Raw genomic sequence first — 27,718 nt, 5'->3', positions numbered from 1 at the left:
CAAGAAACCACGCTACCACGCACGCCTGCAAACAAACACAGATTTCAGAAAAGCGCAATTTCCTGCAGATAGCCGTTTTATTCGGTCGGCAGGTGATACAGGCTCGCCTCATTAGCCAGCTCCAGTCGGCTCGTTTGTCAACGCCCTCGTTTCCGAATTACGACGCGTTTTTTATTAACGCCAATTCTTCGCGCTCTAACGAGTGTAATTTTTTTCCGGGGTTCCCGAGGTTTTCTCTTTTGGTAGCGTGGAACTGTTTTCACGGCTTACATGGGGTCATTGATACTTTATGTGAACACATTTACCCCCTAAAGCTATCCACCGAGATTCCATGAAATACAAGGTATCTTTTTGTTCTTTGTTAATATATGTTTATCTATTTACTAATTTATCTATTTTGTTTATATTTATACAGATGTTCCTGTTTTAATTTATGTTTATTTTAATAGATAATTATTTACATAAACAATTACATTTTCATGTAGCCCGTGTACGCCAGTAATAAAAATTTATACATAACAGCCTATATGAAATTCGCCTATACAACATCAGATGGTCATGTTAGTTCAATACTTAGTAAGCATCTATCAAAGTGATTTCGATGTTTTTCCTAAGTAATGGATCCATTGTCTTTGATTACTTTGTTCGTTTACATCGACCCTACATTAAAATATTCCTTTATACCAAGACGCCCTGCAGCGTCCTAAAAGATTGGGACATATCCACATATCCATATAATAAAGGAGATCTACTTCCCAAACTACCAAATATTTCTAAGTAATAACTTCAAAGTCACCCTTTCTATTGAGATCCTCGTACATTTCCATATTTGCAGCCCCTCGCATATTCAGATGTTCGGATGCATTAATGTTCGTGGCTCAAGCAGTATTGCGGCATTTTTCATACGACGTCACTGCCATATTGCTGAGATGGGGCGTCTGTCGCGTCAAAGATGCATCGGAACTCACCCTATTTTATATACCTACTTGTATGTAGGTACATATTTATCCTCATCCTCATGCATAACTGATCGTACGCCTTTGGTACGGAAAAAACAATGAACTTTTCAACTTAAGAAAGAGAATAATACGGAAATATGTCAAACATTTTTAACTAAAATATATGATGGTATTATAATAAACGAGCCTAAAGTCCACGTGTTGTTAAGTACGGCTGCCACTCCTAGGCACCTTTCACCAATTTCAAATACAATATAAGTCCCAGTTAAAGTTGACCACACATTAATTGCTACCCCTAAGGATTAAATTGCGACGCCTCGTTTTACTATAAGTTTGAACAAAATAGAGCTATAGTATAAACTATATATAATAATAAAATAGTGTGATATATTAGTGGATATTATTTTTTGTTTATTTTGAAAGAATATATTGTATTTTGAAAATACCTTCAGAGCGTTTTAATATTATATAGTGGAACAGTTCCAACAAGAATACATTTTACACGGTGGTGAGAGATTTTCGTGAAAAAGACGTAAACAAATACTTACATAACCTTTTTTTACTGTACAATAGTCCCTAACATTGTGAAAATAAATAAACTTATCATCCAATTACCTCAAAATAACTACAAAATACGTAGTGAATCGAAATACCCGTTCAACTCACACTAACCTGACCCCATGTCACACACAATCACAAATCAAGTCGCTATAGTGCTATTGGTACTCGATTACGGAGCCATCCATCCGCCTTGACACCTGCTTTACCTCCGACATTCCGTTTGATAGCTCACGACAGTGATAGATGCTTCCTTTAAAAATCTCAAAAATTAGACGCGAACATTCCGTCTCTTTGGTAAACGATTTATAGATTGTGTTGATGTTGATTCACAATATACTTTGATTGCTTTACAGAATGATACTTTACATAAACAAATATATGTTTATCTATCGTATCTGTCGATAAGTTCAAAATTTGTGTCATATGGGCATTTATTTATAACCCTATTGTTATGTATTATAACTCTTATTATTATGAATTTTGTGCGATAACTAAGACTCCTAACTATTTATACGAAGGAAATTTTATAATGTATATTTTTAAGCTTTTACTTAACTGCTTATTCGGCATCATATTAGTATTAGCGACTGTAATATAATGTAGATGAAGTATTAATTGAAACATATTGTTATGCATTAATCAGTAAAATTTTATTCACAACTATATTGAGCAATGAGCGTGTATTCAAGCGTGTATTGAAGGTGCATTGAAAAAAAAAATTATAAATATTAAAGATCAAAACAAATACGCTAGAATAAAGCATGAAAAATAAATAAAACTGAAAAAGGGTCTACACATAAATTAATTGCATGACCCATTAATCCTGGGCAGGCCATTTCACCACCCTCCAATTTCTACCTTTTGTACGCAGGGTATTGAAAGGGCATTGGGTATTTTTACCTATGGTCCTCGTGAAGAATTTAAGATCGTAAAATAAAAGGGGGTTCCGTAGCCCGTGGAGTGGTGTCTGCAAGGGAGATTCAAAATATTAAAGGGTACTGGAAGAGGCAACGTAGCGTAAGCGTACATAAGTGGCATTTAACATCCTAAGCTCAATTACATACATCCTATTAAGCATCTAAAAGGTCATTAAATTTTAGTATTTTTGACATAATACGATATAACTCTTACATAAGTATTTAGTATTTTCGTGTGTTTATCTTTAGAGATATGTTTATAGGTAAATAAATTAAAGTGTCGAAAATTATTTTCCGAGTGCTCTGCCTCTACATTTTGAGGGAGAAATGATAGCAAGTTAATAAGTAATAATAATAGTATATCTTAATATCAGTTGAACTGCATTCTCGTTTACTATTACTATTATATTAATAATACACTAAATGTTTACAACAAATTTATATTGAGGAATAAAATCCCACTAATTAAGTTATTCGACTTAAACAATGGAATTACTCATAAATACTTAATTGAAATAAGCAACTAAGTAGGTCTAAATAATTAAATGTTTATTACATCTCGTGGAGCGTAACTCCCTGGGCTATAATCTTGTGAAATTTTTCCGCTTCATCCGGTGAGAACGGATTGAATAAATATGAATATTCATTCTATAATTAGATACATCTTATGCACATCTGAATAACTTGTTTAAGTCAATTACTTTATTTGCTAATTTCATCATTAGGAAAAACAGTGATAACTTCGTATGTGTTCGTTTTTATGTATTTATATGTGGGAGTTCAATTTAGGCAGGAACGTCCATACCGGTCTGACACGCAAAGGATCCCGGACAAATATATAAATGATGAATTTAGATTTTTGATTCTGGATCTGGGTGTTTGTAAATTTATCTATGTGTGTGTCCATGACACCCACCACACAGAGAATCCTAGTGTGGGGCTGTGAGTGTGGAAAGCGTTTAATTTTTCGAAGCTATGTGCATATTTAAATTAGTTATAAGGTACTTAGATAGTAATATCATACAGAAACCTACATACCTGAGAGTTCTCTAAAATAAAGTTATCAAAGATGAGTGAAATTACCGCACTTAGCCAATATTTAAGACTCTAACTTAAATAAATATGCGACTACGCTAAAAGGAGACCAGCATTAAGTCGACAATGGGTTACTAATAATAATTTATAATATTTATTTTTTCAGACTGTTTCAGTACTTTTATATCCGTGGTAACGAAATTTTTATTGGCGGGCTCCTGATATATCGAGGTGGCAATCGTAAATCTACTTGCGGTTAAATAAATAATTTAATTCTAATAAAACTGCCTCCTCCGTCGTTGTGTTAAATCGATGTCTGCATTTTGAAAGTGCATCGAATGTTTTTCAATTGTATTATTTTGTACTTAAATATTGTCGAGAGTCTAGTGACTAAAAGTTTTGTAATAATTTATATTAACTCTGTGCTAAAACATTTTATCGATTTGATTTGTTTAAATATCGATATAAGAACATTAGCTTTAAAGAGATCACTTATGCTAAAATAATAATAAACGACAGTTTTATATTTAAGTTTTATGCGTAATCATATGGAGACACCTTCTTCAGATACTATAATTATAAGCCAAGTAGTCTTGAAATATAAGATTTACCAACAAGTACCTTTTTTTTTTGTTTGCGAGAGCGAAACCTTCAAAAGGTATCCGGCGACGTGGGAGCGACGCCGGGTTATATGGGATTTTTACCGCACTAAAACCCCCCGGTGGCCGTCTTCGGCGCTTGGTGGAGAACTCCGGGATCTCCGATGGAACACAACCGGAGTCCTCCGAGCGCGATGCCCCAATCGGGCTCTTACCTGGGGGAGCAGTTTACGCTCCTCCCACACACCTAGTGTTTACAATGGTATGCGGCCACACACAGCGTCGTCCTTCCCGGGGTTACTTGCTGGACGGTTGGAGCTCCCACTCTTGCCGCCCGCAACCCCAGAAGCCCCCTTTTAGTCGCCTCTTACGACAGGCAGGGGATACCGTAGCCCTATTCTAGTCCCGAGACTACAGGGACTACCAACAAGTACCTAATAAGTGTAATAATAATAGATTGAGAAAAAATAAATTTTACTTAGTTTTACACTTATTTTACATTTCAAAGTGCAGCACTTGTGCATGAGTACACTTATTAATAATTTATGATATGAAATGCCTGAGAATCAATCATCATTAATAAACTCTACGTCTAGTGCAAACAATGACAGAATAACTGTGTAAAAACATTCGTTTCATAATCTATTTCAATTGTTTCTTTTCATTTCTGCAAACATGGTGACATATTGTATACTGTATAGCCACTTATTAGAATTAATTCCGTAAGACCTGGTTTCATATAAAAGTGTGCCTTATTTTCTGCTATTAAGATTACACTTGGTAACGGTGGAATAATGTTATGCATTACGGAAAACTATTAGTGAAGTTTGTGCTGTTTTAAGTATGTTATGCCGAGTGTTACGATAGCGTAACATGCTCTTTTAGAATATATTGTACCGAGTCTGTGAAGTCGTCAATTTGAACTTGATAGAAACTTGAAATTTACACAGAATGTGTCTAACGGTGGCCGCTATAACAACAAATGCTAAAAAGTAAAAAATCTTTAAAACGAATATGGGTCGCCATACAAGAAACCGTGCGAGTTCGACATGCACATGACTAATTATTTTCCATAATTTTTCGGCATTTTTAGTTTTATTTTCTGAACCGTTTCACCATGATAATAAAACAGATACTAAAAATCCATGAAAATTTGTTGGTACGGAACCTTCCAAGTACGAGTTCGACATGCACTTGACTAATTATTTTCCATAGCATGCCAATAAGTTGCTAGTCATATTACCATTACGCGCACACTATCACGATATTCCTATTATCATTTGCAAACGGAAAACGGTACAATATCTAAACGGAAATGAACTTATATTTACATTAATTAAAAATAGCGCAAATTAAATAATTGATTTCAACGCAGAACAACTCTAATGAATGTAACAATATAAATGAAATTATCTATAGGCACAAGCATTTTTATACAAACCTAAGAACCTATGCATTATCAATATCATTTGGTGACAAAATAAACACGCAAATAAAATCTGTCGCTTAGTCACTAAATGTTAAGTTTTCACATTACTATGAACATCTAACTAAACCGCGTAGATTCCTAGCTGAGATAAAGAGGTATTTTATTAAAATATAAGCACGGTTCGTAATTCTATGATTGCAATAGAACAAACAGGATCATATACCAATTTGAAGTACATTTAAAGCATTGTGCAGTCACCATATAACAATTTACAACCTGACAACAATGAGATTTCGCAACCAACAGTACTCAACCACTGTGACCGTATCTTGGACTCCATTGTTTCGTCGCCTATCAAATTGTCATCCATACCACCCTCCTCCGCCATTTTTTATAAAGCACACCGCTTCAGTCCACGCGATATTAATGTAACATGAGCGTCAGGCCATATTTCTCGTTCTTGTGCCCGTAGTGTTATGTGTGATCAATATGCGCTCAACACATTCCATTTCACGTAAAGTTTTTCTCTTATTCGCCATTTTGTCTAGCAAGAAGCCCGCAGGATGTAATCCTATTACAAATTCCAATTTGAGCGATCATATCAGGGATTTTTCTTTGAAGGACGACATTGTAAGTAACGTGCTGGGGATTAGGGTTTAATAAAATGCATTATCTTTGTTCAGCGCATGTATCTTATTACAGAATTCCACAAGAATAAAGACGCTGCAGAAAGAGGAGCTGGGACGATACACGAATTTCGCTCCCGTTCGCAATCCTGTACGGTTTAAGGTACCTTCTTTATTTTTATACGATACAAGCTTTTTCACGTGGGTTCACTCGCGTACTAGTGCACTTAATATTTTTAGATTTCTCAAAAACTCGGAAGTCCTTAATTTAAATAGTGGACTGTTACCTTAAATCACGCTAAAATCGGTTAAGTCGTATCAAACTTTAGGTTTACAGTTTGAAACAAATTATGTATAATTATGCTTCTATACTTTAGTACAGTGATGGCCCAGTGGTTTGAAATTAGACCTCTCAATCAGAGGTTCCGAGATTGGACTCTAAAAAGTTCACCTCTTTACTCCTGTTCTTTAAAAAGTTCTAAATCTATCTCATTTTAAAAGGGCTACCGTGCCCAGCAGTAGCACATACAAACATTTTTTGTTTGTATTTAAATATACGTATTTAAATATCATCACGTTTCATCGCTTTACAAGCTATCGAATTTAAATTCGTTTAAAGAAATACCAGTTTATATAACTTCTATTTTAGTTTAGTTCATATCATCTTAGGGTTTCTGATTTCAACATCTACGAGTAGTTTACTTAGAAACAGTATTGTTAGAATGTTCAATTGAAGTGATTGTCTGAAAGCAAGGCCTAGCGTAGGTTAAACCAGGGCTTCTCAAACTGGGGTATGCACTCCTTGGGGTACGCCAGTTACTCGTGCTTTGTAACAAGATTAACGCAATAAATAGTGGCAACTTACCTACCAGCATGCAAGACACAGGAAAATGTACGGACACCAAAATTGCTTTTAGAAACACCTGAATTTGCGATAAAACTAGCCCACATATCTATTGATCTATTAATCCTTGTTGTCTTTTTTTTATTTCAAAGGGATTCGCTGTTCTAAGAATCTAATAAAAGTACGTAATATAACTTTGAGAAACCCTGAGTTAGACCTATCAATTTCGAATCGCACGAACGCGTTTTGTATACCTAAGAATAATTATTGAAATTGACTAGCCGGTGGGAATATCACTAACGTGCCCCACATTCTTGATAAACTTGTTGGAGCGGAAACATGACTCAATGTGTCGATTACATTACTTTTTGTACTGCGAACGTTACGATAACGCTACAATTTCATCGCCAACCTACTACTGTTGTGCTTCTTCGTACAAGTATTTCAGGATGGAAAGGAAATATCTATTTAGGTATATCAGTTGTTTCACTGTTCTGTTTCTTTTACTACGTGGGTACTATATTATCTTATATATAAAATTCTCGAGTCACAATGTTAGTTACCGTACCTACTCCTCCGAAACGGCTTTACCGATTTTCACCAAAAATTATATGCATATTCTGTAGGTCTGAGAATCGGCTTCTATAAAATTTTCATACCCCTAAGTTATAAGGATTGTTGACCCTAAACATTTTTTTATTTATATGGCAACAAAACTTTTGCTAGGTCGGCTAGTTGTCTATATAACATTGATTAGAGTAGGACCATGATTTGTACCATACTACGACTCAAATCTTCCCGATAAGTCTAAGTAATTTCGCTTGCGGTCGCATAACACATGACATAACCTACACGAATAAAAATAAAGCTAAATTTAAATATTTTTGCTTGATTCGATATAGAGCATGCATAATGGTGGGGAATGGTTCTTAATATTTTGGTAAGTTGTCAAATTCTCATTTCCCATTCAGTTAGTTTCTTTACCATTAAAGCATAGCAAGTTTTATTCCGGTTTAAAGAAAAACAAGAACAAAAAACATTTGGGATTGATGGTCTTTCTACTGGACTGCATGTTCTTTCGGACTGAAAGTATTAGTTTCAAATTATTTCAATAACAATAGCATATTTTACTCCTTCATTCCAGTATTGGAAGCTCCAAATTCCTTCCAGAGACCCTGTCTCATAATTTCATATTTTAGACTCCATGGCTCCAGTATTCAAAGGTCAAAATTCCTTCCCCAGGCGCTCTCTCGTACTCTCAATATGTATAACTGCCAACATCCAAGGTAGTTAAACTGTTCCCACTAGGGCACAGGCAATTTGCCTTCGAAACTGGGATTGCATACCTCAGAACTGTTTCCCGTGACGGCAACAGTGAGGTCCCACACGATACCTCGACACGAGATTCAAGATGCATTACATTAACACGCACATACAGATACGATTTGACAAGTACCTTTCTAGCGTTAGATTACGGTTCCACGTACCGATACCTCAGAAATTATTTAATAATAATTATACTTCAAAACGTTGAAAAGAACATTTTTTTTGGACTTTGCGAGAAATAACTTCGTCACAAAAGTAATATGAAAAATCTTCAAACTTAGTTGTATCGATAGGTCATCCCAATAAGTTTATCCCAACTTTTCCCAAGCATCTTTTACTGTTTTCTATATCTACCGTAATAACAAAGTTCTATTCTACTGAATCGTTTTTGGAGAAATTAAATGTAATAACTTACTGTGGATAAATTTATCCCTAAAATATTTTGGTCTCAAACATAATAAAAATTAAATTATATTATGACTGCAAAGTAACGTGGTAATAAAATATAGTGTATTTTTTAATTTATTAAAATAAATATATCTCCTTTAAATCTAAATATATATAACTCAAAGGTGACTGACTGACATAGTTAGTGATCTATCAACGCAAAGCCCAAACCACTGGACGGATCGGGCTGAAATGGGCATGCAGGTAGATGTTATGACGTAGGCATCCACTAAGAAAGGATTTTGATCAATTCTACCCCCAAGGGCATAAAATAGGGGATGAAAATATTACTTCGTAACGCGTGCGAAGCCGCGGGCAAAAGCTCGTTATTCTATAAAGTATTTTTAAACCTATTAAAACCAAACTAAAATAGATGCATAAACGTAGGTATTTGATAAATGCTTATTAAGGCCACGTAGTACCTGTCGTATTACACCAGTTGTATACAAATAAGAAGCCACACAAAGAAGAACGGGTCACATACCGTTACGGTCTAGAAAAGGATATTCTAGATACACTGCTCACAATAATGGCATTATAACTAAGTAGTCTTTGTTAATTGTGTTATTCTTAATGTATTAAACTTACATTGTTATTCTATGTAGATTATTGTGTCACAAAATGTGGTTAAGGTTAAAGATGTCTACATAAATATGATTGCAGTAAATCGTTCAAAGGCGTTGAATTGTCGATTTATAAAATTCGAATTTTTTTCAAGATTAGCCAAAAAGTAATAAGCTTGAACAACATGTAATTCACTCAAGTCTCAAGTCAGTCAAGTATTATTTTCAACTATGAGATAATGTTAAATAGTATTTTCTTTTCGTCTCGTCTATTTCGTTTTTAAAAATTGAACTTTTGGAAAGTTTAATTGGCCAAAACCACCCTTTATATGTCTCCTTTCTTTTTTCTATAAGTATCTTCACGTTATCTAAACAGACAACCAAGATGATTCACAAATCATTGGAGAGAAAGTAATAAGTTAAAAGACTAAACGTCATTGTTTCCTTTTACAACGTGTAACATTAGTCATGGAAGATCACTTCTCGCAAGAGACTGAGTCAAGTTAAAAAAACAATACTCCGACTGACTCAATGGAAACTTGTTATCCTCCTCTAACCTTTAGTATTTGTAGTAGTTTTGGCTTTTAATGTATACAAATAATGTGCTCAACACAAATTTTATTCCGTCGCCGATAAGTAATTATCATCTGACTGCTGAGCACAGGACGCCACCTAGGACGAAAGGGTTTCTCCCTTGCCAAACTTTATAAAGAACTCGCAGACGTTTGTAGGTATACTCATGATGCTTAGCTTAATCGTTATAGTAAGTGATATTTAATTTGTAATATGCAAATTACTAAAAAATCTGAGATGCGTGCTTGGGTTTAAGTAACCTAGGACCTCCCGATTGAGAAGGAGTTTCAACCACTGTCTATAAAGTTCCAACTCCAATCCAAATTTACCCATTGTTTTCATAATAACAGGTAAAAATAAGTGAAAGTACAAAATCAATATGTATTAATTAAATGTAAATGATCCATAATTAACAATTTATAGACACATTATACAAGATTAGAGGGTTTGCTTGCTCGAGATATGATAATTAAATCCATTCAATTAGATCCCTTATAACACTAACCACTGATTTGGAACTAATCCGCTTAATATATTGAACATATTGCTAATAGGTAATTGCAATATACTTATTAAGTGCATGATGTCTTAAATAACTATGGAATAAATAATAGGTATGTACTTGCACTGAAGAAAAAAGATTTCTTTTTAACGTAAATTGCATCATCATCATCATCATCGTCAACCCATTACTGTCCCACTGCTGGGCACGGGTCTCCTCTCAGAATGAGAAGGATAAGGCCATAGTCCACCGCGCTGGCCAAGTGCGTATTGGTGGACTTCACTGTTGCATACAGTTGCCACACAATTGCATATGTTTCTCTAATATTTTAAAAACCGAGAGTTCCCTAATACATCTTAATATGCGGTTTTGAGACTATTTTTAATTTATCTTAATATGTTTTCAATCTGAAAATGTGGAGTAAGTAGGAGTAGATTTTTTTTTATTTCCGCGATATTAATACTAAACCTGAAATAATTTTACGATATTAAAAGTTTCCATACTCAAAATAGTGCAGGGCGTCGATCACAGATGCAGGTATGAAGCTAAAATAGAGGTAGCGGTAATAATTCGCCATCAAAACCACGACGAGTCTACCTTTAAGAACCAAACTTATTCAAGAGGTAATTTAACTATGCAACTTGTAAGAACCTACGGTCGGAACGAACAAAAGACCGTGTGAAAAGGGGCAGCGACCAGACACTGTCCAGTAGAGCGTGCTACAGCTACGATAACTCTAATTGCATTCATTAAAACAGATACAAAGATTGAATAATAACGATTGGGTCTCATTAATTTTCTTATCGTATCGCAAAAGTTATTCAATTTGAAACGGCATATTTAATTGTGCGGAAAATGTGACTAGGTGCTCGACAAAGTCTTCCTTGTTTTCTTTTTCCATTCAAATTTGTCCATATTATGTCCATTAATTGATATAATTATTCATGACTTGTTTTACCGACATCACCACGGTAGCCATCCATTTTCAGAAAAGTGTTCTGCTGCCCGTCTCTTCCGATAACTTCAAAGAGACACACTAGATGGTGTAGAAATAAATTAATATCTCAATCCATGTTTTTCCTAAAGTTTTGTAGATTTCACCCAACTTAGAGCACATTGAAAAAACTACATATGCATATATTACATATATTTTCATTCACCTTTATAACGTTAAGGTATTTGTAATACGCAAATAACTTTGAAAAAAATCGGAACCCATTTATTCGAGTCTAAAATATTCAGAAATAACGATAATAAATATATCAAAAGCCAAATTAGCAATAGAATAGCATTAATATTAAGCAAATGTCAACAGGATACACCAGACAACGCTTTATCCAGCTCCAGTTACAGTCGAGGACTTGTGCATCATGAACATCCAGGTACGGCTTTTATAATACATATTTAAGATTGATAAGCCACCAATACAGTTATTCTTATGAAAGATCACTAATGACTAGTACCTACCTAAGTAAAGATACCTATTAAACATAATGAATGTTTCGACAACTTGTTAAATGTTACAGAATTTACATTTTATGAATGCATTCGTTATTATGCTTCACTAAACATTTGTCGCTATTAATGTTCAAGTGAAAAGAAATGTTTTCTTGATGGAAGATTTTTTCTACTAGAAATTATTCTACCCTTGAATTCGATGTCTCAGGTTACGCTATACACGACTATGAAGAAAGCCCCCACATCGGCTATGGTTACGAATATGTCCATGATACAGACCATGGTCATCACGACTTTGATCACTATCCACCTGATCACTATCACGGACATCACGATGGTCACCATCATCATGTAAACTACCATCACAAGCATTACGATCATGTAAGTAAAGTGGTATGTAAATTTAAAGTTAAGTATTGTTACTTTATCTGAAACTTCCTCTGAAGTAATATCTCAAAGTTTCTTTTGAAGTCAAAACCTTGAAATAACAGGAAATTATCAATGAATCATATCAAAAGGTACCTATATCCTACACTAAGTCTCCGTACATAGTTCAACGAATACCTATGTCCTTTCACATAGAACGCACTATTTACAAACAAACCATCATCTCATCTGTTTAGAAATCTTCCTACGATAATAATGACATCAATTGTATCTATAAGCAGATGCATAGTAAAACAAGGTTCATTCAAAATATTTAATGACGCGTTCGATGGTTGATGATTGGCGGCTTAATTAGTTATTTGATTAGCACTCTATAACTTTATATTTTTAACATTCTAATGAACTCTTATTACCTTTGAAAGTGTTTTGCCTATTCACAATCCATTCATAATTCTATGATATCATCCGTTTTAATATAAACGAGTTTTTGTTTTTTATTAGCGGAAATAGTACTTATTTATAAGAGCTTAGAAAATGTCAGTATTTTTAAATTAAGACTTGTGTCTTGTTGAAGTAAATACATATATTAGGCATTCTCGACCAAAACATTGGTTGAATCTGTGTTCATATTTATATTTTTTATCCAGGGCCTAGCAGCTAAAGCCATCCTTTGGCCAATAGCCGGGATAGCTCTCCTAGGAGCCGCTGCAGCATTAGTTAGCAACCCAGTCTTGTTGCAACTAGGTGTGGTCTCAGGTAAACGAAAGCGACGTGACACAGTAGAAAGCTACGAACTAGAAGTCAATCCAGAAGTTGGCTGGCTAAAGAAGAAAGATGAAGATCAACATGAAGAAAACACAAAAACAGTCAAAGGAGGGGTCAAAGAACGCGGTAACCATTCGGATTTTAGTGGCAATGTAAAAAATAGAGTGCCCGAACCCACAATTTCTAATGAGAAAAAAGAGGCATTGTTTTCAATACTTAAACCACCGACTCAATTGCATATAGAAAACTCTGCTTATGTTAGAAAAAGATTCATTAGTAAGGAAAAAAATAAAGATAGACTTGTGCAGGTACCGCTTATACTAAAAGAAAACGTTTAAAATTGTTATTTGTTAACGTATTTAGAAACCTCGAGTTAGTTATCTTAATTATTTTTATTTTTGTAAAAGACATGTGATAATAAAAATCGATACGACACTTGTTGCTTTAATCTAATTAATTTTCCATACGTACCCACTCAAGCACACAGGACGAATAATAAACACTTAAACACCGAAACTGTTCACACAAACATAACCAAACTAAACCACTTTTATAAACTGCCACTAAGCAATAGCTTATCAAAATAGCACTGCATCACTGCACGCTTGCGTATAAACAGTTTTACACTACTCACTTATTGACAAAACAAAACTGCTAGCCGTCAATTGTTCGCAAACGTCATCATTACCGATCACGTATTTACGAAAGGAGTGAAGTTGAACAAGTTGAACTCGATCGACGAGGCGGCATTGAATGAAGTTGGTTATCTATTGACCTTTCTCTGTGTGCGTGCTGCGCAGGAGCAGGGGTGTTTAAAAACTTGCTCGGATGAACGTGTGTGAATGGAACGAGATTTTGGATGCGTTTGTTTGTGTTGTGTGTGTACAGCGCGTTAGTACGGTGTGGCTTAACGTTAGGGGTGAATATTTTGATTTATCAAGATCTTTATCTTCGTATTTGTTCGGTTCACATGTAACGTATTGTAACGTATGTAACGATTCACGTCATGCATAAAACTTGCGTGCAGTGCATTATTTTGTAACAGAATATTATGCCTTTAACACAACCAAAATTATAATTAAAAATATATACTTCATCACTCACATCACTATCGTTTACTCATCATTATTTGTATTGGATCAGTGATACTGTTAAAATGAATTTAGAATATTGAAAGCAATCAATGTAATGCGTAACAAGTATCTACCCATATTTATTTAAATTTAGGCGCCGTCTAATATACCGATATGGAAATTATCATGTAGGTAGTTAGTGACCCACTTTCCTTAATCGTACACACGTATATAAATTATTAGGTGAGGATATTATCTTTATTTGAAACAATATTTGTGAGTTAATGGTCTTACTTAGATTATAGCTTTGCTAGCTATATCATCGCTTATATGTATTTTTCAATATTTAAACATACTGTGGGAAATACCATCATAATTATACTAATTTGTACAAGCAGTAATACTCGTGTTTTCTTAACTTAGGCATACCGCCTATTTCTTTGTTATATTAAACGTTAAAGTAATACTTGCATTAACGGTGAAAGAAAACATCGTGAGAGAACTCTTATGCATAAGTCTGTGAATTCTTTTGAAGAAAAGTTCTCAAGTGTGTGTGAATTTTACCAATCTGCAAGTGGCCATTGGTGGACAGTAAACTAAATCCCGAGAAGACTGCCCAAAAGGTTGTTAAGCAGTAATGTGTTAATGACGATTCTGGTTTGAAAAATAATTAACTTGAATAAAGTACGAAACGCGTAAAACAAAACGGCTACGAACATTTGTTTTTTTACTAAACGATTTTCTTTTTATTTCAATTTTTATTTGCTAGCTGTTGAAGAGTTTTAGTATTAACAATAAAGAAATGGAAAATTCATGATTTTGATCCAATTTAAACTAGTCGGCGTAAGCCAGTGTTTATTGATTAAGCCTTAAGCAATGAAACTTAAGTTTTACACATCAGTTGTAGCACCATCTATGTAAGCTTTATAAAACTTCATCCACTGCGATTTTACGCGTCTATATCGTACGTACTCTTTGTATTCAGCCAGTTACGGTAACGTTAACTTAGTTCTGAGAAATACAACTAGATGTCGCTATTTACATTATAGATATTTATTTTTTTCTGTGTGCATTAAAAGGAAATGTGAAATATGGAATACTTAATACTTTTTTAAACGTTTACTTAGCAATAAACGTACTCGTATAAACACAATAGGTATGTATTTGAATTAAGTCTGAAAATTTGTAAAATAATTTGAAATAGGTACAAAAAAGACAAAACAACTTACATTAAAAAGAACAAGTAGGTATGTATATTTTAATTAATACGACTGTAACACCAAAAAAACAACAAAAATTGAAAAATGATTAATATTAATTCTTGGGTCTACCTAGCCAGGTCATTGAAAAAATTTGTTTATAAAGTGAAGCCAAGCTGAAACAAATAATAAAAATATGATTAAATTCATTCGTAGACTTAATAAATAAAGTAAACATTTCAGATTAATTACTTCAGTAATTAGATAATTAATTAAAAAATATTACTTGTGTCAATTATATGTACTTGTTAGGTGCGATAAAATTAAAAATATGGAAATAAAAATAGTCGCCCCACATAGTATTTAAAAAAGTATAATACTACTGTCAAAAAATGTTCGGTTACTATATAGTAGTTTATCTGTATACAGACTCGTAGACGATCAACGTGCCGCTCCTTAGTCGCTCAAAAAACAATTCGAACGATGGACCGGTAGGGCCTTAAGCAACTTATTAGTAGCTTAAGCTACAAGTTAGCTTACGCAACTATCATTTACGCGATAGTAAGCAATAGGTACTTCGATATATTAACATGCTTATTTACCTTAGGAGCATTTTCTATGACACACCCGAACATCAAAGCAGATCTCTCACAGCCTTTTTCTCCATCACTGACGGTCTCATCATTTACTGTAAAAGAACATGTAGTTTTTTAAATATAATATTTGAGTTAATAGCAATTTCCACAGACAAATTTTGGTACACGACGGCCGTTGTTAGTTATAGCATTGTTAAGGGCAGCTTAAAGCAGGCTACTCACACCTGCCACAGGGGCAATTTCCGAAATCGGCCATGCGGCAGGGTGGCGGGGCCGCGAGACTACCTTAGTCAGGCACCAATCTAGGGAGATTGCCCCTGCTAAGCAGGTCAAAATACTCTAGAACACTGCACGGCAGGCTAGTGTGTAGAGATATTACCGTCGTCGTCACAACGGCCATGCACCCTAGATTGCCCCTGGGATAGGTGTGTGAGTAGCCCGTATAAAAGCAGTGGAGCTACGTCGATCGACCCGGAAGTTGAATTTATCGCTTATTCTAAGAATAGGTCAGCAAAAAAAATCGTTAATAATGAATAGTATGTGAAAGTCGTCTATAAAAGGTCTTGAAATTTTAAAAAGTGACGCCCACTAAATTGAAATTCAGCGAATAGTTTTTTCGTCTATGCTAGGGACTTCCTATCTCGCGAGTAGGTCATACGGGAATATGAGATGAAATAGTTCCAGCTTCAACCCTGTGCCGTCAATGATGTTATCTTATTTCCGAAAAAAAATACCACGACGTCGTTAAAGTAAGATTGTTTTTACAATATTACAATAAGCAGTTTTGTATGATGTCGGTCGAAATTATTATGATTTTGATGTGAAACATCTATAGCCGCACGTAAAACCGATTTCTGGCGTGGCGACGCATGCTGTGGCGCCACGCTATACGATGGTATATATATACAGTCTACATGCAGTAGTGTGTACGGTGTGGCGACGCGTCGCCATGCGCAATCGAATTCAATAAATAGTCATCGTTATCTGGAAAAAAATCGTAATATTTTATTTTATCATTATGACATATTTAGTTCCTATCACAATATGTTCTTTTCTGCATATTACTTTTACAAAATAATGTCGATGTTTCACATCTGCCAGGCGTCCCGTGACGGCTCACATTTCTTTTTGCAGGATTTTTTTAAGCAAAATATGTCAATTTCAGTTGGTTTTATACGATGGATAAGCGACAAATTAATAAGGGTTTGAGTTTGTTCAACTGCATACAACGGAACACAATCAAGACCGTGGTGCGAAAGAGATGCAAAAATTTAATAAATAATGATTATGATGACACTAGTTTCGATCCCTCGTTTCCTCTTGGATAAGGAATAGACAATTAACTCATTCTTTTACATCAATCGGCAGGAATAAAAAGAAACTGTTAAGGTGGTCGTGGTACGAAACAAAATAATGTTGATGCAATATTGAAATAAAACTTTCCGGAACTATGATGGCTTTTAAAAAATGGTGGTAGACCCCCTGTATCAAATAAGTAAAGTAATTTTCTTTAAACTAAATTCTTTCTTGTCTTTATGACTGTACTGATAAAAATTTAAACGATTTGCACTGAGACATTCTGCTATATTTATAAAGAATTTCGAAAATAAGCCGCTTTTGCGTATTCATAGTACGATATATGTATGTATCTATTTACCTTTGAGACAAATATCTGCCAGCTTTTTCCCATTTGCTATTGCCTTTTCATCCCCCTCTTTAGATTCCTCGGCGAGCTTGTACATTTTTTCCAAATCAAATGTTCCCTTTTCACTCAGCTGAAAATATATTTAAGATATATGTACAAAATGTTTTGATCTCCAACAATAGGTTAATTTTTCCAATTATTATACTTATATTTTTTTCAGATGTAAAAACTGCTAATTACTTGTAGAGGGAAAAACTGTAAGCTTATCTGAGCTAGCATTAAGGAACACATATGTAGAATACATAAAGAGATATATATAATGTATAGTACACGACTACTACGATTTATTAGGAATTGGTAGTAAGCCGATTTGTAATACTCGTATGTTAACGGTCAGTGTCCGTGTAAAAAGAGAGATGAAGCTGTTTATATAAAAGCTTAACAATACCCACTCTATAGCCCTATATATTTAGTAACTAATAAGCAATAATAACATTTTTTTCCTAAGAACGAAAGTAGACACAATGTAGTAGTAGAAACAATTGTCAAATGGTTATAAATGTTCCTAAAGTTAGGATAAAAGTACTCGCAATGAATTAAATTAAGTAATTGAATGTACATTTTATTGTCCTTTTGTTGTTGTTTTTTTTTTCTTTTGTTTTATGTTATTTTTCTTTTTTTTTTTTTTGTTTTATGTAATTTTTATTTTTTGTATCTCTCTATTATAGTATTTCATTTGTGTTGCAATAATCCGAATAAATGTTTCTTTCTTCTTTCTTTTTTTCTTCAATGATCTTTTGTAAATCGTTGATTAAATATGTATGTTATTAATTATTAAGTAGGTGATTATTAGGTACCTACCATCATACATATTGGTGGCGTCTTAGTAAAGTTTTTATCCTAAGTTTATAACATGGATTTCCGTAAAGTAACTTTGCAGATCTGGGATTGATTTTTACTAACGGGCGTTTATCTCTTTCCGTTTACTATCTCAAATTATTTATTTTGTAAGTTGTATAACTTACCGTTCCAATTTTCCTGTAAGAACAAGCGAGAAGACATTTGCTTTCAGATTTGGTTGGCATCTTCAGATTCTGCAATTTGATCAAGTCAGCCATGTCCACAGGATGGTCCTTCACACAAGTCATTATAACTTTTGTGAATTCAGCCTTCACTTCTGCATCTGTCTTGGCAGCAATCTGTTCAAAACCGACTGAAGTTAAACACACCTGTCCCCTTAGTATGAGTTATTACGTTTAAGTATAATTAAATTTCTAAAATTAAATCTTGTTACAAGTTTTTGAAACTTATACTATAGAATATATATATTTTTTATAATATAGGAGTAGCAAACGAGCATGCAGTCCACCTCATGGTAAGTGGCTACTGCCTGATTAGATATTTCCACCTGAAGTCGGCCCCAGATCCGCCGCTACCCCTGAGGACTAAGCTGTAACGCCTCGGAAAAGTATGTCTCCCTTACCACACCCTTCAAAACGAAACAGCAGCGCTTAACACTGCTGTTATTATGCAGAAATAGGTGTGGCGGTGGTGCCGCCGGAGTCGAACAATAAAGGGTTCTGCCACCTTCAAATTTAGTTCCCATACGGTCCACAGGGGTGCTGTAAGGATTTTTACATTTGTTTTGTAAACGTTAACCGTTTACATTTACATATCGAGGTGCAAAATTTTAGTTCCGATGCGGCCCCCGGGGGCGCTGTAGAAGCGAATAAATTCGTAATATTCATGAATTATGTTTACAATTATTGAACTGTATATGATCTATTTAATTCTGAAAATCATGCTGGATAATTTAAATCATAATATCCAGTAAATATTACAATACTAAATACTTAAAATACTAAATAATATTCTGATATTGAGTCGATCTGATGATGATGATGATATATGGGTCACTGAATAGCTGTCAGTTGACTGAATTTAACTTTATGAACCTCCTTTTAAAAGAAATCAGGTCAAGCTTGCACTAGCATGAAAAGATACAATAGGGCCTTCGACTGGGAGATCGTTGAATCTCGGAAGTTAACAGAATTTAGGTATGTAAGTATTACTTATCCAGGTATTTTGGTAATTTTAATCTATCTATTCTCATTATAATCTATCTATTTCAATCTATCATTGTGCCAATGTTTAGCTCATATGAGCTAAAATATAAGTACATATGGGCATAGATTTTAGTAATATTTCTAGAACACGTTACCATCAAAAGATTTGACTCATTTTAATACAACACAAAATAAAGAGTTATTCGATATTATATGTATCTAATGTATGATTAAAATATATAATAACATATCTTTATTCAGTTTCGTGCACGCATATGCATCATTTGTTAACCCATCTCCTTTTACAGGTCTGCTGGAAGATATTTCGTTAGGAATGAGCAGTACCTTTGCACGACATTTTATTTATAAGTCTTTTATATGAATTATCTATGTGTGCATAAATAAATAAATAAAATAGATAAAATAAAGAAATAAACTTTTACCGAAACCGAGCTGCCAACAAGGAATGCCAGAAATAATATCCACATTGTCAGAAATGGAAGATACTGTTCAAAAATATTCTATTTAATGATTAATTCTACATTTTTGTGTGCCTTTTATATCTGTGATGAGTTCGATGCAGATTTCTATCTACAATTAATTCAGGATCATTATTTTGATTGTACATAAATCGTTATTTTAATTTTGTTCGCCCTATTGTATTAGACTCACGATTGTATCCGATTTATTCTGTAATAATAATATCCATTAACGCTATTATCTCAAATGTGGCTTCATTCGTTTTATTTTTAAAACTAGAATTGCCCACTGTCTGTGTTACAACAAATAATACACAAAGCCACAAAAAAATCTAAAATTATGCTTGAAACTATCTTATATTAGATATGTGAATTCTTAAAAAACTTAAAATTGTTAATTCACCTCTTAATATATTAGGTATCTACATTTAGAATGAATTAAAAGAGGAAAACTTTGTTTGTTTGTTTGATTGTAATGAATAGGCTCAAAAACTACTGGACTTTAAAAATTCTTTCACTATTCGAAAGCTACATTATTCACGAGTAACATAGGCTATGTTTTATATGAAATATATTTGATAAATAGATTTTGAGACGGTACAAAGTTTTCCGGGTCAGCTAGTGTATTATAAAAACATGCCCGTATCATATAAGTAAATGTGATGTGAAACAAAAATATTAAAAAACATTTGTATAAGATTCCAAATTCATTTTATTAAATGCTGGTCAGTATTATTTTTATATAGATACTTAAAAACATCCAATAACAAAAATATATTTATTTTAATAAGTGATTATTAAATCTGATACAATTAGTTTACTTTTTATATTTATGTAAAACACTGTATATATCCCGCGTCAAATAATTCAAAAATAATTACTTGATGTAACGATATGATATCAACATTAAAATCTAAAATCCTTGCAAGTATACAAAACATAACAACCACTTACTGTACATGCATAATGTAATTCCGATGACTAACACTAAACGAATATGTAACAAATATCTATAAAACTGTCTATATGTATGATATCAAAATAAATGGTATATTCTAAGCACTTCAAAAATCTTTAAGTGGGGCTGCGCTACGTAATCGCTCTTATTTCTATTTTATAGTTGCAATGTTTTGAAATACCACTCCCTACTATATTAACACAAACCCTCCCTTGAAATCCAAAAAAAAAATTGCGTCCTCTGACAATTGCAACCCAAATGCAACATTTCAATGGACCATTCGTAATATCACAGGTAATATCTACCAACCTTTAAATATTATTTATATTACATAGTCCATAATCTGTCCATTGACAGAGGAAGTATCATCGCCTATCATCAATGTCTATCGAGCAGCAGTTCTTATGTTCCAGTAGATACCGGCTTATACATAAGGCGAGAATCGTAGTCTTTAAAAGTAGTAATGCTCCTGTGATCAAAGCCAGGTTGAATGTCTATTATATAAAGAATTAGTTACAGATGTCCATTATACTTTTTTTTACTTGAAAAATATAATTTATGATTAGAAATAATATTTTATTTTATTTTATATGGCGAGTAAAGCCGCGACAAGTAGTTAGATTTATAAATATAATACATTTTCAAACGTATTGCTGATTGAATCGCGAGATATGTAATGTCATAAAATCACCATTGGTAATAATAGGTATCATGGTGTAATTATATGGGTCCCTGGAAGTTTCCATGTTTGTTAGGTAAATATTTCTCGATAGTAACATAAAAGAGAATAATGCCTTTTTGCATTAACCATTGTGAAGAGGCGACAGACTCCTACCAATAATAAGAATGCCTCAAACATAGATTAGTAAAAATTACTTACGCCTAACAAGAAAATATAACCAGTTTTGAGAATTGAAATAGTTGCATAAAAAAGTTTTGCCACGTCTCCGTGCTAATATGTCCCTAAAATATTTGAAATACTTATTTATTTATTATGTAAATTACGCAGTATTAGTTATTTATTCGTAAATTTTCTCTAAAAGAATTCAAAAATATAACTGACAAATTAGCCTTATGTGGCTTAATTCAATTTTAAGGCGGCGAAGTATCTTTACTAATCTATGGCCCCAAAATTAAAAGAATACGTAAGTATTTTGATTGCTCTGGTTGCTATATCGTCGTCTATAGGAAAATAATAAAGGCGGTAGAACTCTTCTACTGGGTTGTAACGACACACCTGTAGGACTACCATGAGTTTACAAAAGTATTACTCGCTAGCGACTGCGTAAAATAAATGTATGAAAAATTGTACAGCGCCTCTGGTGGTTACTCGTAGAACTAAAATCCGTAGTGGCGTAACTCGATATGTAAAAAACCTATCGAAATCAAATCGCTAGCGAATGTCATTATTATCTATTGCCATACAAATTCGGTCCCCTGAGTCATTAATTTGACAGACGTTGTCAAGAAATACCGTAACGATAGTACGAGTAGTTATGTTATTCACTAGCAAAATGACAATAGTTTTCTATTTACAATTTCTATAGTGGCGTTTCTATGCCAACTCATGGTAGTGCTACTGTTCCTAATGTATAACAGTATTGTAAATTGATGTATTCTGGTTTAAAGGATGACTTAAGCCAATATACTTAAATAAAAGGTTACTTAAATAACTTTGCGTAGGTATGAAATATAAAAATAATAGGGCCAAAACGAGTTAGGTTAGGTTAGCATTTGAAACCTGTTCTGTTATATGGAGTCCCGACATTGTTGTCAACTAGTAATTCAATAAATTCTATTTGACTAGTTACCACACTACTACGAGTACGTCCGCTCGGGCCGACGGTCGCAAACAGTCTGACTCACAGGCGGCTCTTACTTTATGACTGTAGTGAGTGACGTATGCGCTTGTGAAAAATACCCACCTACCCATGTGGGTAGGTGGGTATATTTTCTCAACAACAATCAAGTGTACATACACTACACAGCCTATTGTTGTTGAGAAAATATTAATTGTAAATGTATTACAATTTCAAATATTAAAGCGGTTGGGGTATATAACACAAAATATTTATATTTTTTTTTTCAATATATATTTGTTAATTATAAGTAAGAAGTACATAAGTGTTTAAATAATTGATATTATTAAAATGTTACGACTTAAAATCCGGTAGAAAACTGTTCTTATCATTAAAATATACAATTTAAGTAACTCTAATATCAATAATTACTCTTTCGTTATATTTGTTAGGTAACTTTAAATAAAAAATAACTTTTAAAATGTTAATCTCTCTTTAATAATTTTTTATTTAAAATTATTTTCATGAATCTTCTTATGGCTAAAGGAATGCTGGGTAGTGAGTTCAGCTCGTAAGTTGAAACTGAAACAGAAATAAGCATATTATTATAAATCGCTAAGTCGACAAATTGGTACTTTGGAGGGCACAATAATATCAAAAGCCTTATAAAGTCAGTGTGGCGTGAAAACATATGGTGCTAGACCATAGTACCATATAAAAATACTTTTATAATTGCAACTTTTATGGTAGGTTACCATTAACAAAAATATCGATAAAAGTAACGAATAGATTAAATAAGCATTAAATTTTTCGATTTGGAATTACATTTTTTGAGTTTTATGTTGACAACTGAACAATTCTATTCGTCATTTAATATTGAGGTAGAAAGCTCATATAATAAAACACTATCGTACGAAATGATTAGTGTGACTAACGCATCGTCCTTTACTTCGACATTTCTTTCAAAAACATGAGAAACTTGATTAATAACCTATTATATTCTCAAGTGACAGTAAGAGTTGTGCAATCTTATTCGTTGTCATGTATGATATTTTAATTTGCCAAAAAGTAAGGTAAAATAAAGTAACTTTTTATTCGTAATAGTATTGTTTCAGGTCGTAATTCCAAAATCCAGGCTTTTTTATTTTGCCCAGATATTTGAGTCTTCCCTTCTGGCAAACTTTGGTGAAGCCAACGTTCAGCTGTAGACGCAATAATAATAATTCAAAATCATTATTAAAAACTTTTAATAATGATTTTGAATTATTATTGCATCTTAAAAGAATTGTTATTGCGTCTTAAAAGTTTTTAATAATGATTTTGAATTATTATTGCGTCTTTAACATTTTGTCTTACTTACGTATTTAACAATTTTTATTTCTTACCTCTGGTGCCTTTTCAACGCTACATTTAAAGATTAGAGCAGCTCTATCACAACCTTGGGCTCCATCAGATACTGATTCATCGTTAACTGGAATACAATCCCACATAATAATAACACATTATAAAATAAAGTGAATGATTCCTCACGAGATTTCCTTCAACGTTAGAGCAAGTGATAATCACTTTTAAGGGCATATAATTTTAAAACTTCAGAGGTGCAGGCCTAAGATTTAAACCTCAGACTCAAACACTTCATGAAACTTATTAACTGTGAAAGTTCGGAAATTAGCGTGCATTAATTCTCATATTAAGATGATTATAAAATAACATAAGTAAATCAACTAATCCATACCGCTTTTACATGCGTTCGCAAATTCCTCAGCCCTCTTTACTTGCTCAGGATCATCCGCTAGATACTTTTTAGAGATTGTATTTAAGCCTTCAACGGACAGATTTCCTTGGTCATCCATCTGTATATAAATAAACAAAATAGTTAAAACACAAACGTACACCTTAATGCTTGCTAGGCCAAATATTATATTGGCCCCAAAATCTTATAAATTGAAAATTCAGATAACTCCTGATTCAAAAAGGAGGAGAAGGTTCATCGTTTTCTCCAATTTTTAATAGTAAAGAATGAGTAATAATTTACCCATACTTAACTTTACTTATTTAAGTATATTATGTCTCACATTGCTCTCGTCCATAGGTAAAAATACATAGTAAAATATAATAATGAACAGTCATTACAAATACGTAACTTAAAACCCGAAAAAAAAGATGTTTCCGCTAACCATTTGTCAGGACGAACTCATTATGGACGTACACATTATGGACCGACTAGCATTGTCCGTGAACCATGAACCGTGAAATTGACATACTCATTTACATCGACCTTCATGTACCTGTCACAGACTTATGACAGAATCCGGCTATTGATCAAAAATCTAATGTTCAAGTGCCAATTTTGGACCTTTTTCTTGTCACGCGAGATTATCTGCGTGTGTGGATTAACTTACTACAATACTTCCGCGTACCATGTGAGTGTAACACGTAATATGACAGGAAAAGTAAGTAACGATAAGGTAGGAGTGGCACGTATATGGGCTAGAACGCATGCAATTATGAACCTTCGTGAAAGGAAAAAGACCCGAAGAAATACACTGTCGACTTTGTTATATGCTCCAAAAATTCTAGACACGTTCATAATAATCCGATCATATTCAAATAAAATTTCGTAAGTAACATTAATGTCTATGAAATTTGAACATCACATTGGGCATAAATGCGTTAGCTGCTTCTAATATGTAAACAATTGTGTATATTACTATCTTGTTTAAGATTATACTCACCATTCCTCCTTTTTTATAGGAGCACGCTAAAAGACATTTAGCGTTTTTGCTTTCAGGCACCTGCTTATTCTTAAGCAATTCTATTTCAGATCCAGATATTGGGTACTCCTTAGCGCAATCCATTATATATCCCAAATACTCCTTTTTCAAGTCGTCTATATGGCTAGCCTGGAAGGAATATTAAATTACGGCTTACAGGCAACAATAATAGAATAGACAATCAACAAATTCTACAGCTATTTAGGGTTTATTTCCTTAACCGCCTCGAAGAAATCCTCATAAAGGTACCTTTATGAGGATAAGTGATGATAAATGCATTTAGAATGAAGGAACTCTGGAAGTTTATCTCGTCAAGCCATTACAATTCGACTACTGGGCACGGGTCTCCTTCTCAGAGTATAGGTCATTAGATAGCTTATATCACAGTCCACAACACAAAGTGCGAATGTGAAGGATGATGTTTGGAGTACGATGGCTTGACATTTGTTTGTTTTCACCGTTAAAAGATATGCGATATACTTAAGTTTATAAAAGTTTATACCTTTACTCAAAGTATGCCATTAAAGTTAATTAATCAATTGAATCAGCACTTTATCAACGTGATGAAATTGTCTTTCACAGGACGCCCGTGTACAGCAGACGTACAAAAATATGACATTAATATTTATGGTGATGATTATAACGTTATCTTATTACATGTAATGACAATTTTCAAGTCAAACTTAATAAATATTTTATTTTAAAATGACATTATTAAGTATTAGGAAACAACCCAGCAGTGGGACAGTAATGGGTTGTTGATGATGATGAGGAAACAAATGGATATAGTTACCAATATCGCTGAACTCAAGAAAATAACACAACAGACCAAATTCGTTGATGTGGCAAACATTCTGCTGATTTTCAACTGTCATCCCGCACTGCGAATAGGACGTTTTATATTATTGAACGCACAATGGGATGAAGCACTGAATACTCTATTAGCAGCTTTTATATAAGTACCTAACATATTGTGAATATTAATTGTGGGGTCATTCCGGAATACAGGCAAAAATGCTTTTTATCATCATGCAATATGCTTCAAATCATAATATAATAAGAACTTCCGTACACAAAGGGATAACGATAAAATTTCCAACAGTTGCAAAATGTATACAATTATCAACAATTTTCTATACAAAGCCGTAATAATTTCATGCGTGGATGCGGTATATGCTGTGAAGTTACATAATCTTGTATTCAACATAATATTTAATGTTTTTATGTGATTGAAGTGGCAAACGAGCGTGTAGTTCTCCTGTAGGGAAACGGTTACTGTCGCCCATACAGCCTACTGGTATACCCTACTGGTTAAGAAACTCGACCTTTCGATCGAGGGGTCCGAGGTTCAAATCCCAGGCACGCACCTCTGATTTTTAAAAAATTATGTGCGTATTAGAAATTAATTATCACTTGCTTATACGGTGAAGGAAAACATCGTGAGGAAACCTGCATACCTGAGATATTTATAAAAAAAAATATCTCAAAGGTGTGTGAAGTCTACCAATACGCACTTGGCCAGCGCGGTGGACTATGGCCTAACCCTTCTCATTCTGAAAGGAGACCCGAGCCCAGCAGTGGGACAATAATGGTTTGATGATGATGATACAGAAGAGTGACCTACCTCAAACGGTCTCAGATGCGTTACCACTCCTAAGGTCTAAGATGATGGGTTTATGTAAGCAGCATCCCCATCCTTTCACAGAAACGCAAGGACTGCTTCACGTTAGAAATAGGTAGCACAGTATGGTGCTATACTGCCATCATAGTTGGTCCATGCTGGTTCAACCACCAAAATATACTTGAAGAATTCCTCAAATGCTGAAATCTTGTTAAACATCATTAAAAGATTCTATTAGTTTCAAAGCTCTATTAGTACCCTTTTTCATTCTGCTCATTCTACTTTATATATTCTAGAAGAATGATGCGGCCAATTGTAGTAATATTTGAGAGAATTCGGTAACGATAGATCATTGAATAATTGTTACTGCGGAAGTCAACTAAAGGGTTAGAGTCACCGCATTTTTGTAATTTACTCGTATTTTTTCTTGTCATTGCGGATAACATTAAACCAACCTCACCTGGCAAACGAGCGTGTCAATGTCATTCACCAAATTTGATACCTAATAAGTTCTAAC

General features: G+C 33.7%; 3 protein-coding genes across 3 annotated transcripts in view; 1 reads left to right on the top strand and 2 right to left on the bottom strand.

Annotated features, from left to right (window-relative positions):
* spri (Src homology 2 domain-containing protein sprint) overlaps positions 1–13,744 on the bottom strand; it is a 316,675-nt gene extending 302,931 nt beyond the window's left edge. The window contains exon 1 of the mRNA XM_073076518.1: positions 13,463–13,744. The gene's annotated coding sequence lies outside the window, so the exon portion shown is untranslated. The remainder of the gene's footprint in view (positions 1–13,462) is intronic.
* LOC140757461 (uncharacterized) lies at positions 5,801–13,426 on the top strand. The gene is made up of 5 exons (XM_073093187.1): positions 5,801–6,130; positions 6,203–6,289; positions 11,697–11,763; positions 12,048–12,220; positions 12,874–13,426. Exons 1-5 carry the CDS (start codon positions 5,990–5,992, stop codon positions 13,327–13,329), a joined length of 924 nt encoding a protein of 307 aa, XP_072949288.1. The 5' UTR covers positions 5,801–5,989; the 3' UTR covers positions 13,330–13,426.
* A 1,575-nt stretch (positions 13,745–15,319) lies between the features above and the next one.
* Obp5 (odorant-binding protein 5) lies at positions 15,320–26,495 on the bottom strand. The gene is made up of 8 exons (XM_073076046.1): positions 26,374–26,495; positions 25,542–25,709; positions 24,542–24,659; positions 24,192–24,277; positions 18,530–18,703; positions 17,517–17,634; positions 15,866–15,951; positions 15,320–15,439 (listed from the first exon to the last, which is right to left on the bottom strand). Exons 1-8 carry the CDS (start codon positions 26,431–26,433, stop codon positions 15,422–15,424), a joined length of 828 nt encoding a protein of 275 aa, XP_072932147.1. The 5' UTR covers positions 26,434–26,495; the 3' UTR covers positions 15,320–15,421.
* Between the last annotated feature and the right edge of the window lie 1,223 nt (positions 26,496–27,718).

Source organism: Epargyreus clarus, unplaced genomic scaffold (genome assembly GCF_041222505.1).
Source record: "Epargyreus clarus isolate Ecla_fem2 unplaced genomic scaffold, WU_Ecla_fem_2.2 ptg000001l, whole genome shotgun sequence".
NCBI classification, from domain to species: Eukaryota; Metazoa; Arthropoda; class Insecta; order Lepidoptera; family Hesperiidae; genus Epargyreus; species Epargyreus clarus.
This window is presented reverse-complemented; position numbering and strand designations above follow the sequence as displayed.

Excerpts from the sequence above, each read along its gene's own strand:
- LOC140757461 (XM_073093187.1), top strand. The coding sequence starts at position 5,990 with ATGCGCTCAACACATTCCATTTCACGTAAAGTTTTTCTCTTATTCGCC. Across the intron at positions 6,290-11,696 it reads GCAATCCTGTACGGTTTAAG|GATACACCAGACAACGCTTT; the intron begins GTACCTTCTTTA and ends AAATGTCAACAG. Across the intron at positions 11,764-12,047 it reads TGTGCATCATGAACATCCAG|GTTACGCTATACACGACTAT; the intron begins GTACGGCTTTTA and ends TCGATGTCTCAG.
- Obp5 (XM_073076046.1), bottom strand. The coding sequence starts at position 26,433 with ATGTTTGCCACATCAACGAATTTGGTCTGTTGTGTTATTTTCTTGAGT. Across the intron at positions 24,278-24,541 it reads TGCGAACGCATGTAAAAGCG|TTAACGATGAATCAGTATCT; the intron begins GTATGGATTAGT and ends ATTGTATTCCAG. Across the intron at positions 15,952-17,516 it reads GGCAGATATTTGTCTCAAAG|TAAATGATGAGACCGTCAGT; the intron begins GTAAATAGATAC and ends GTTCTTTTACAG.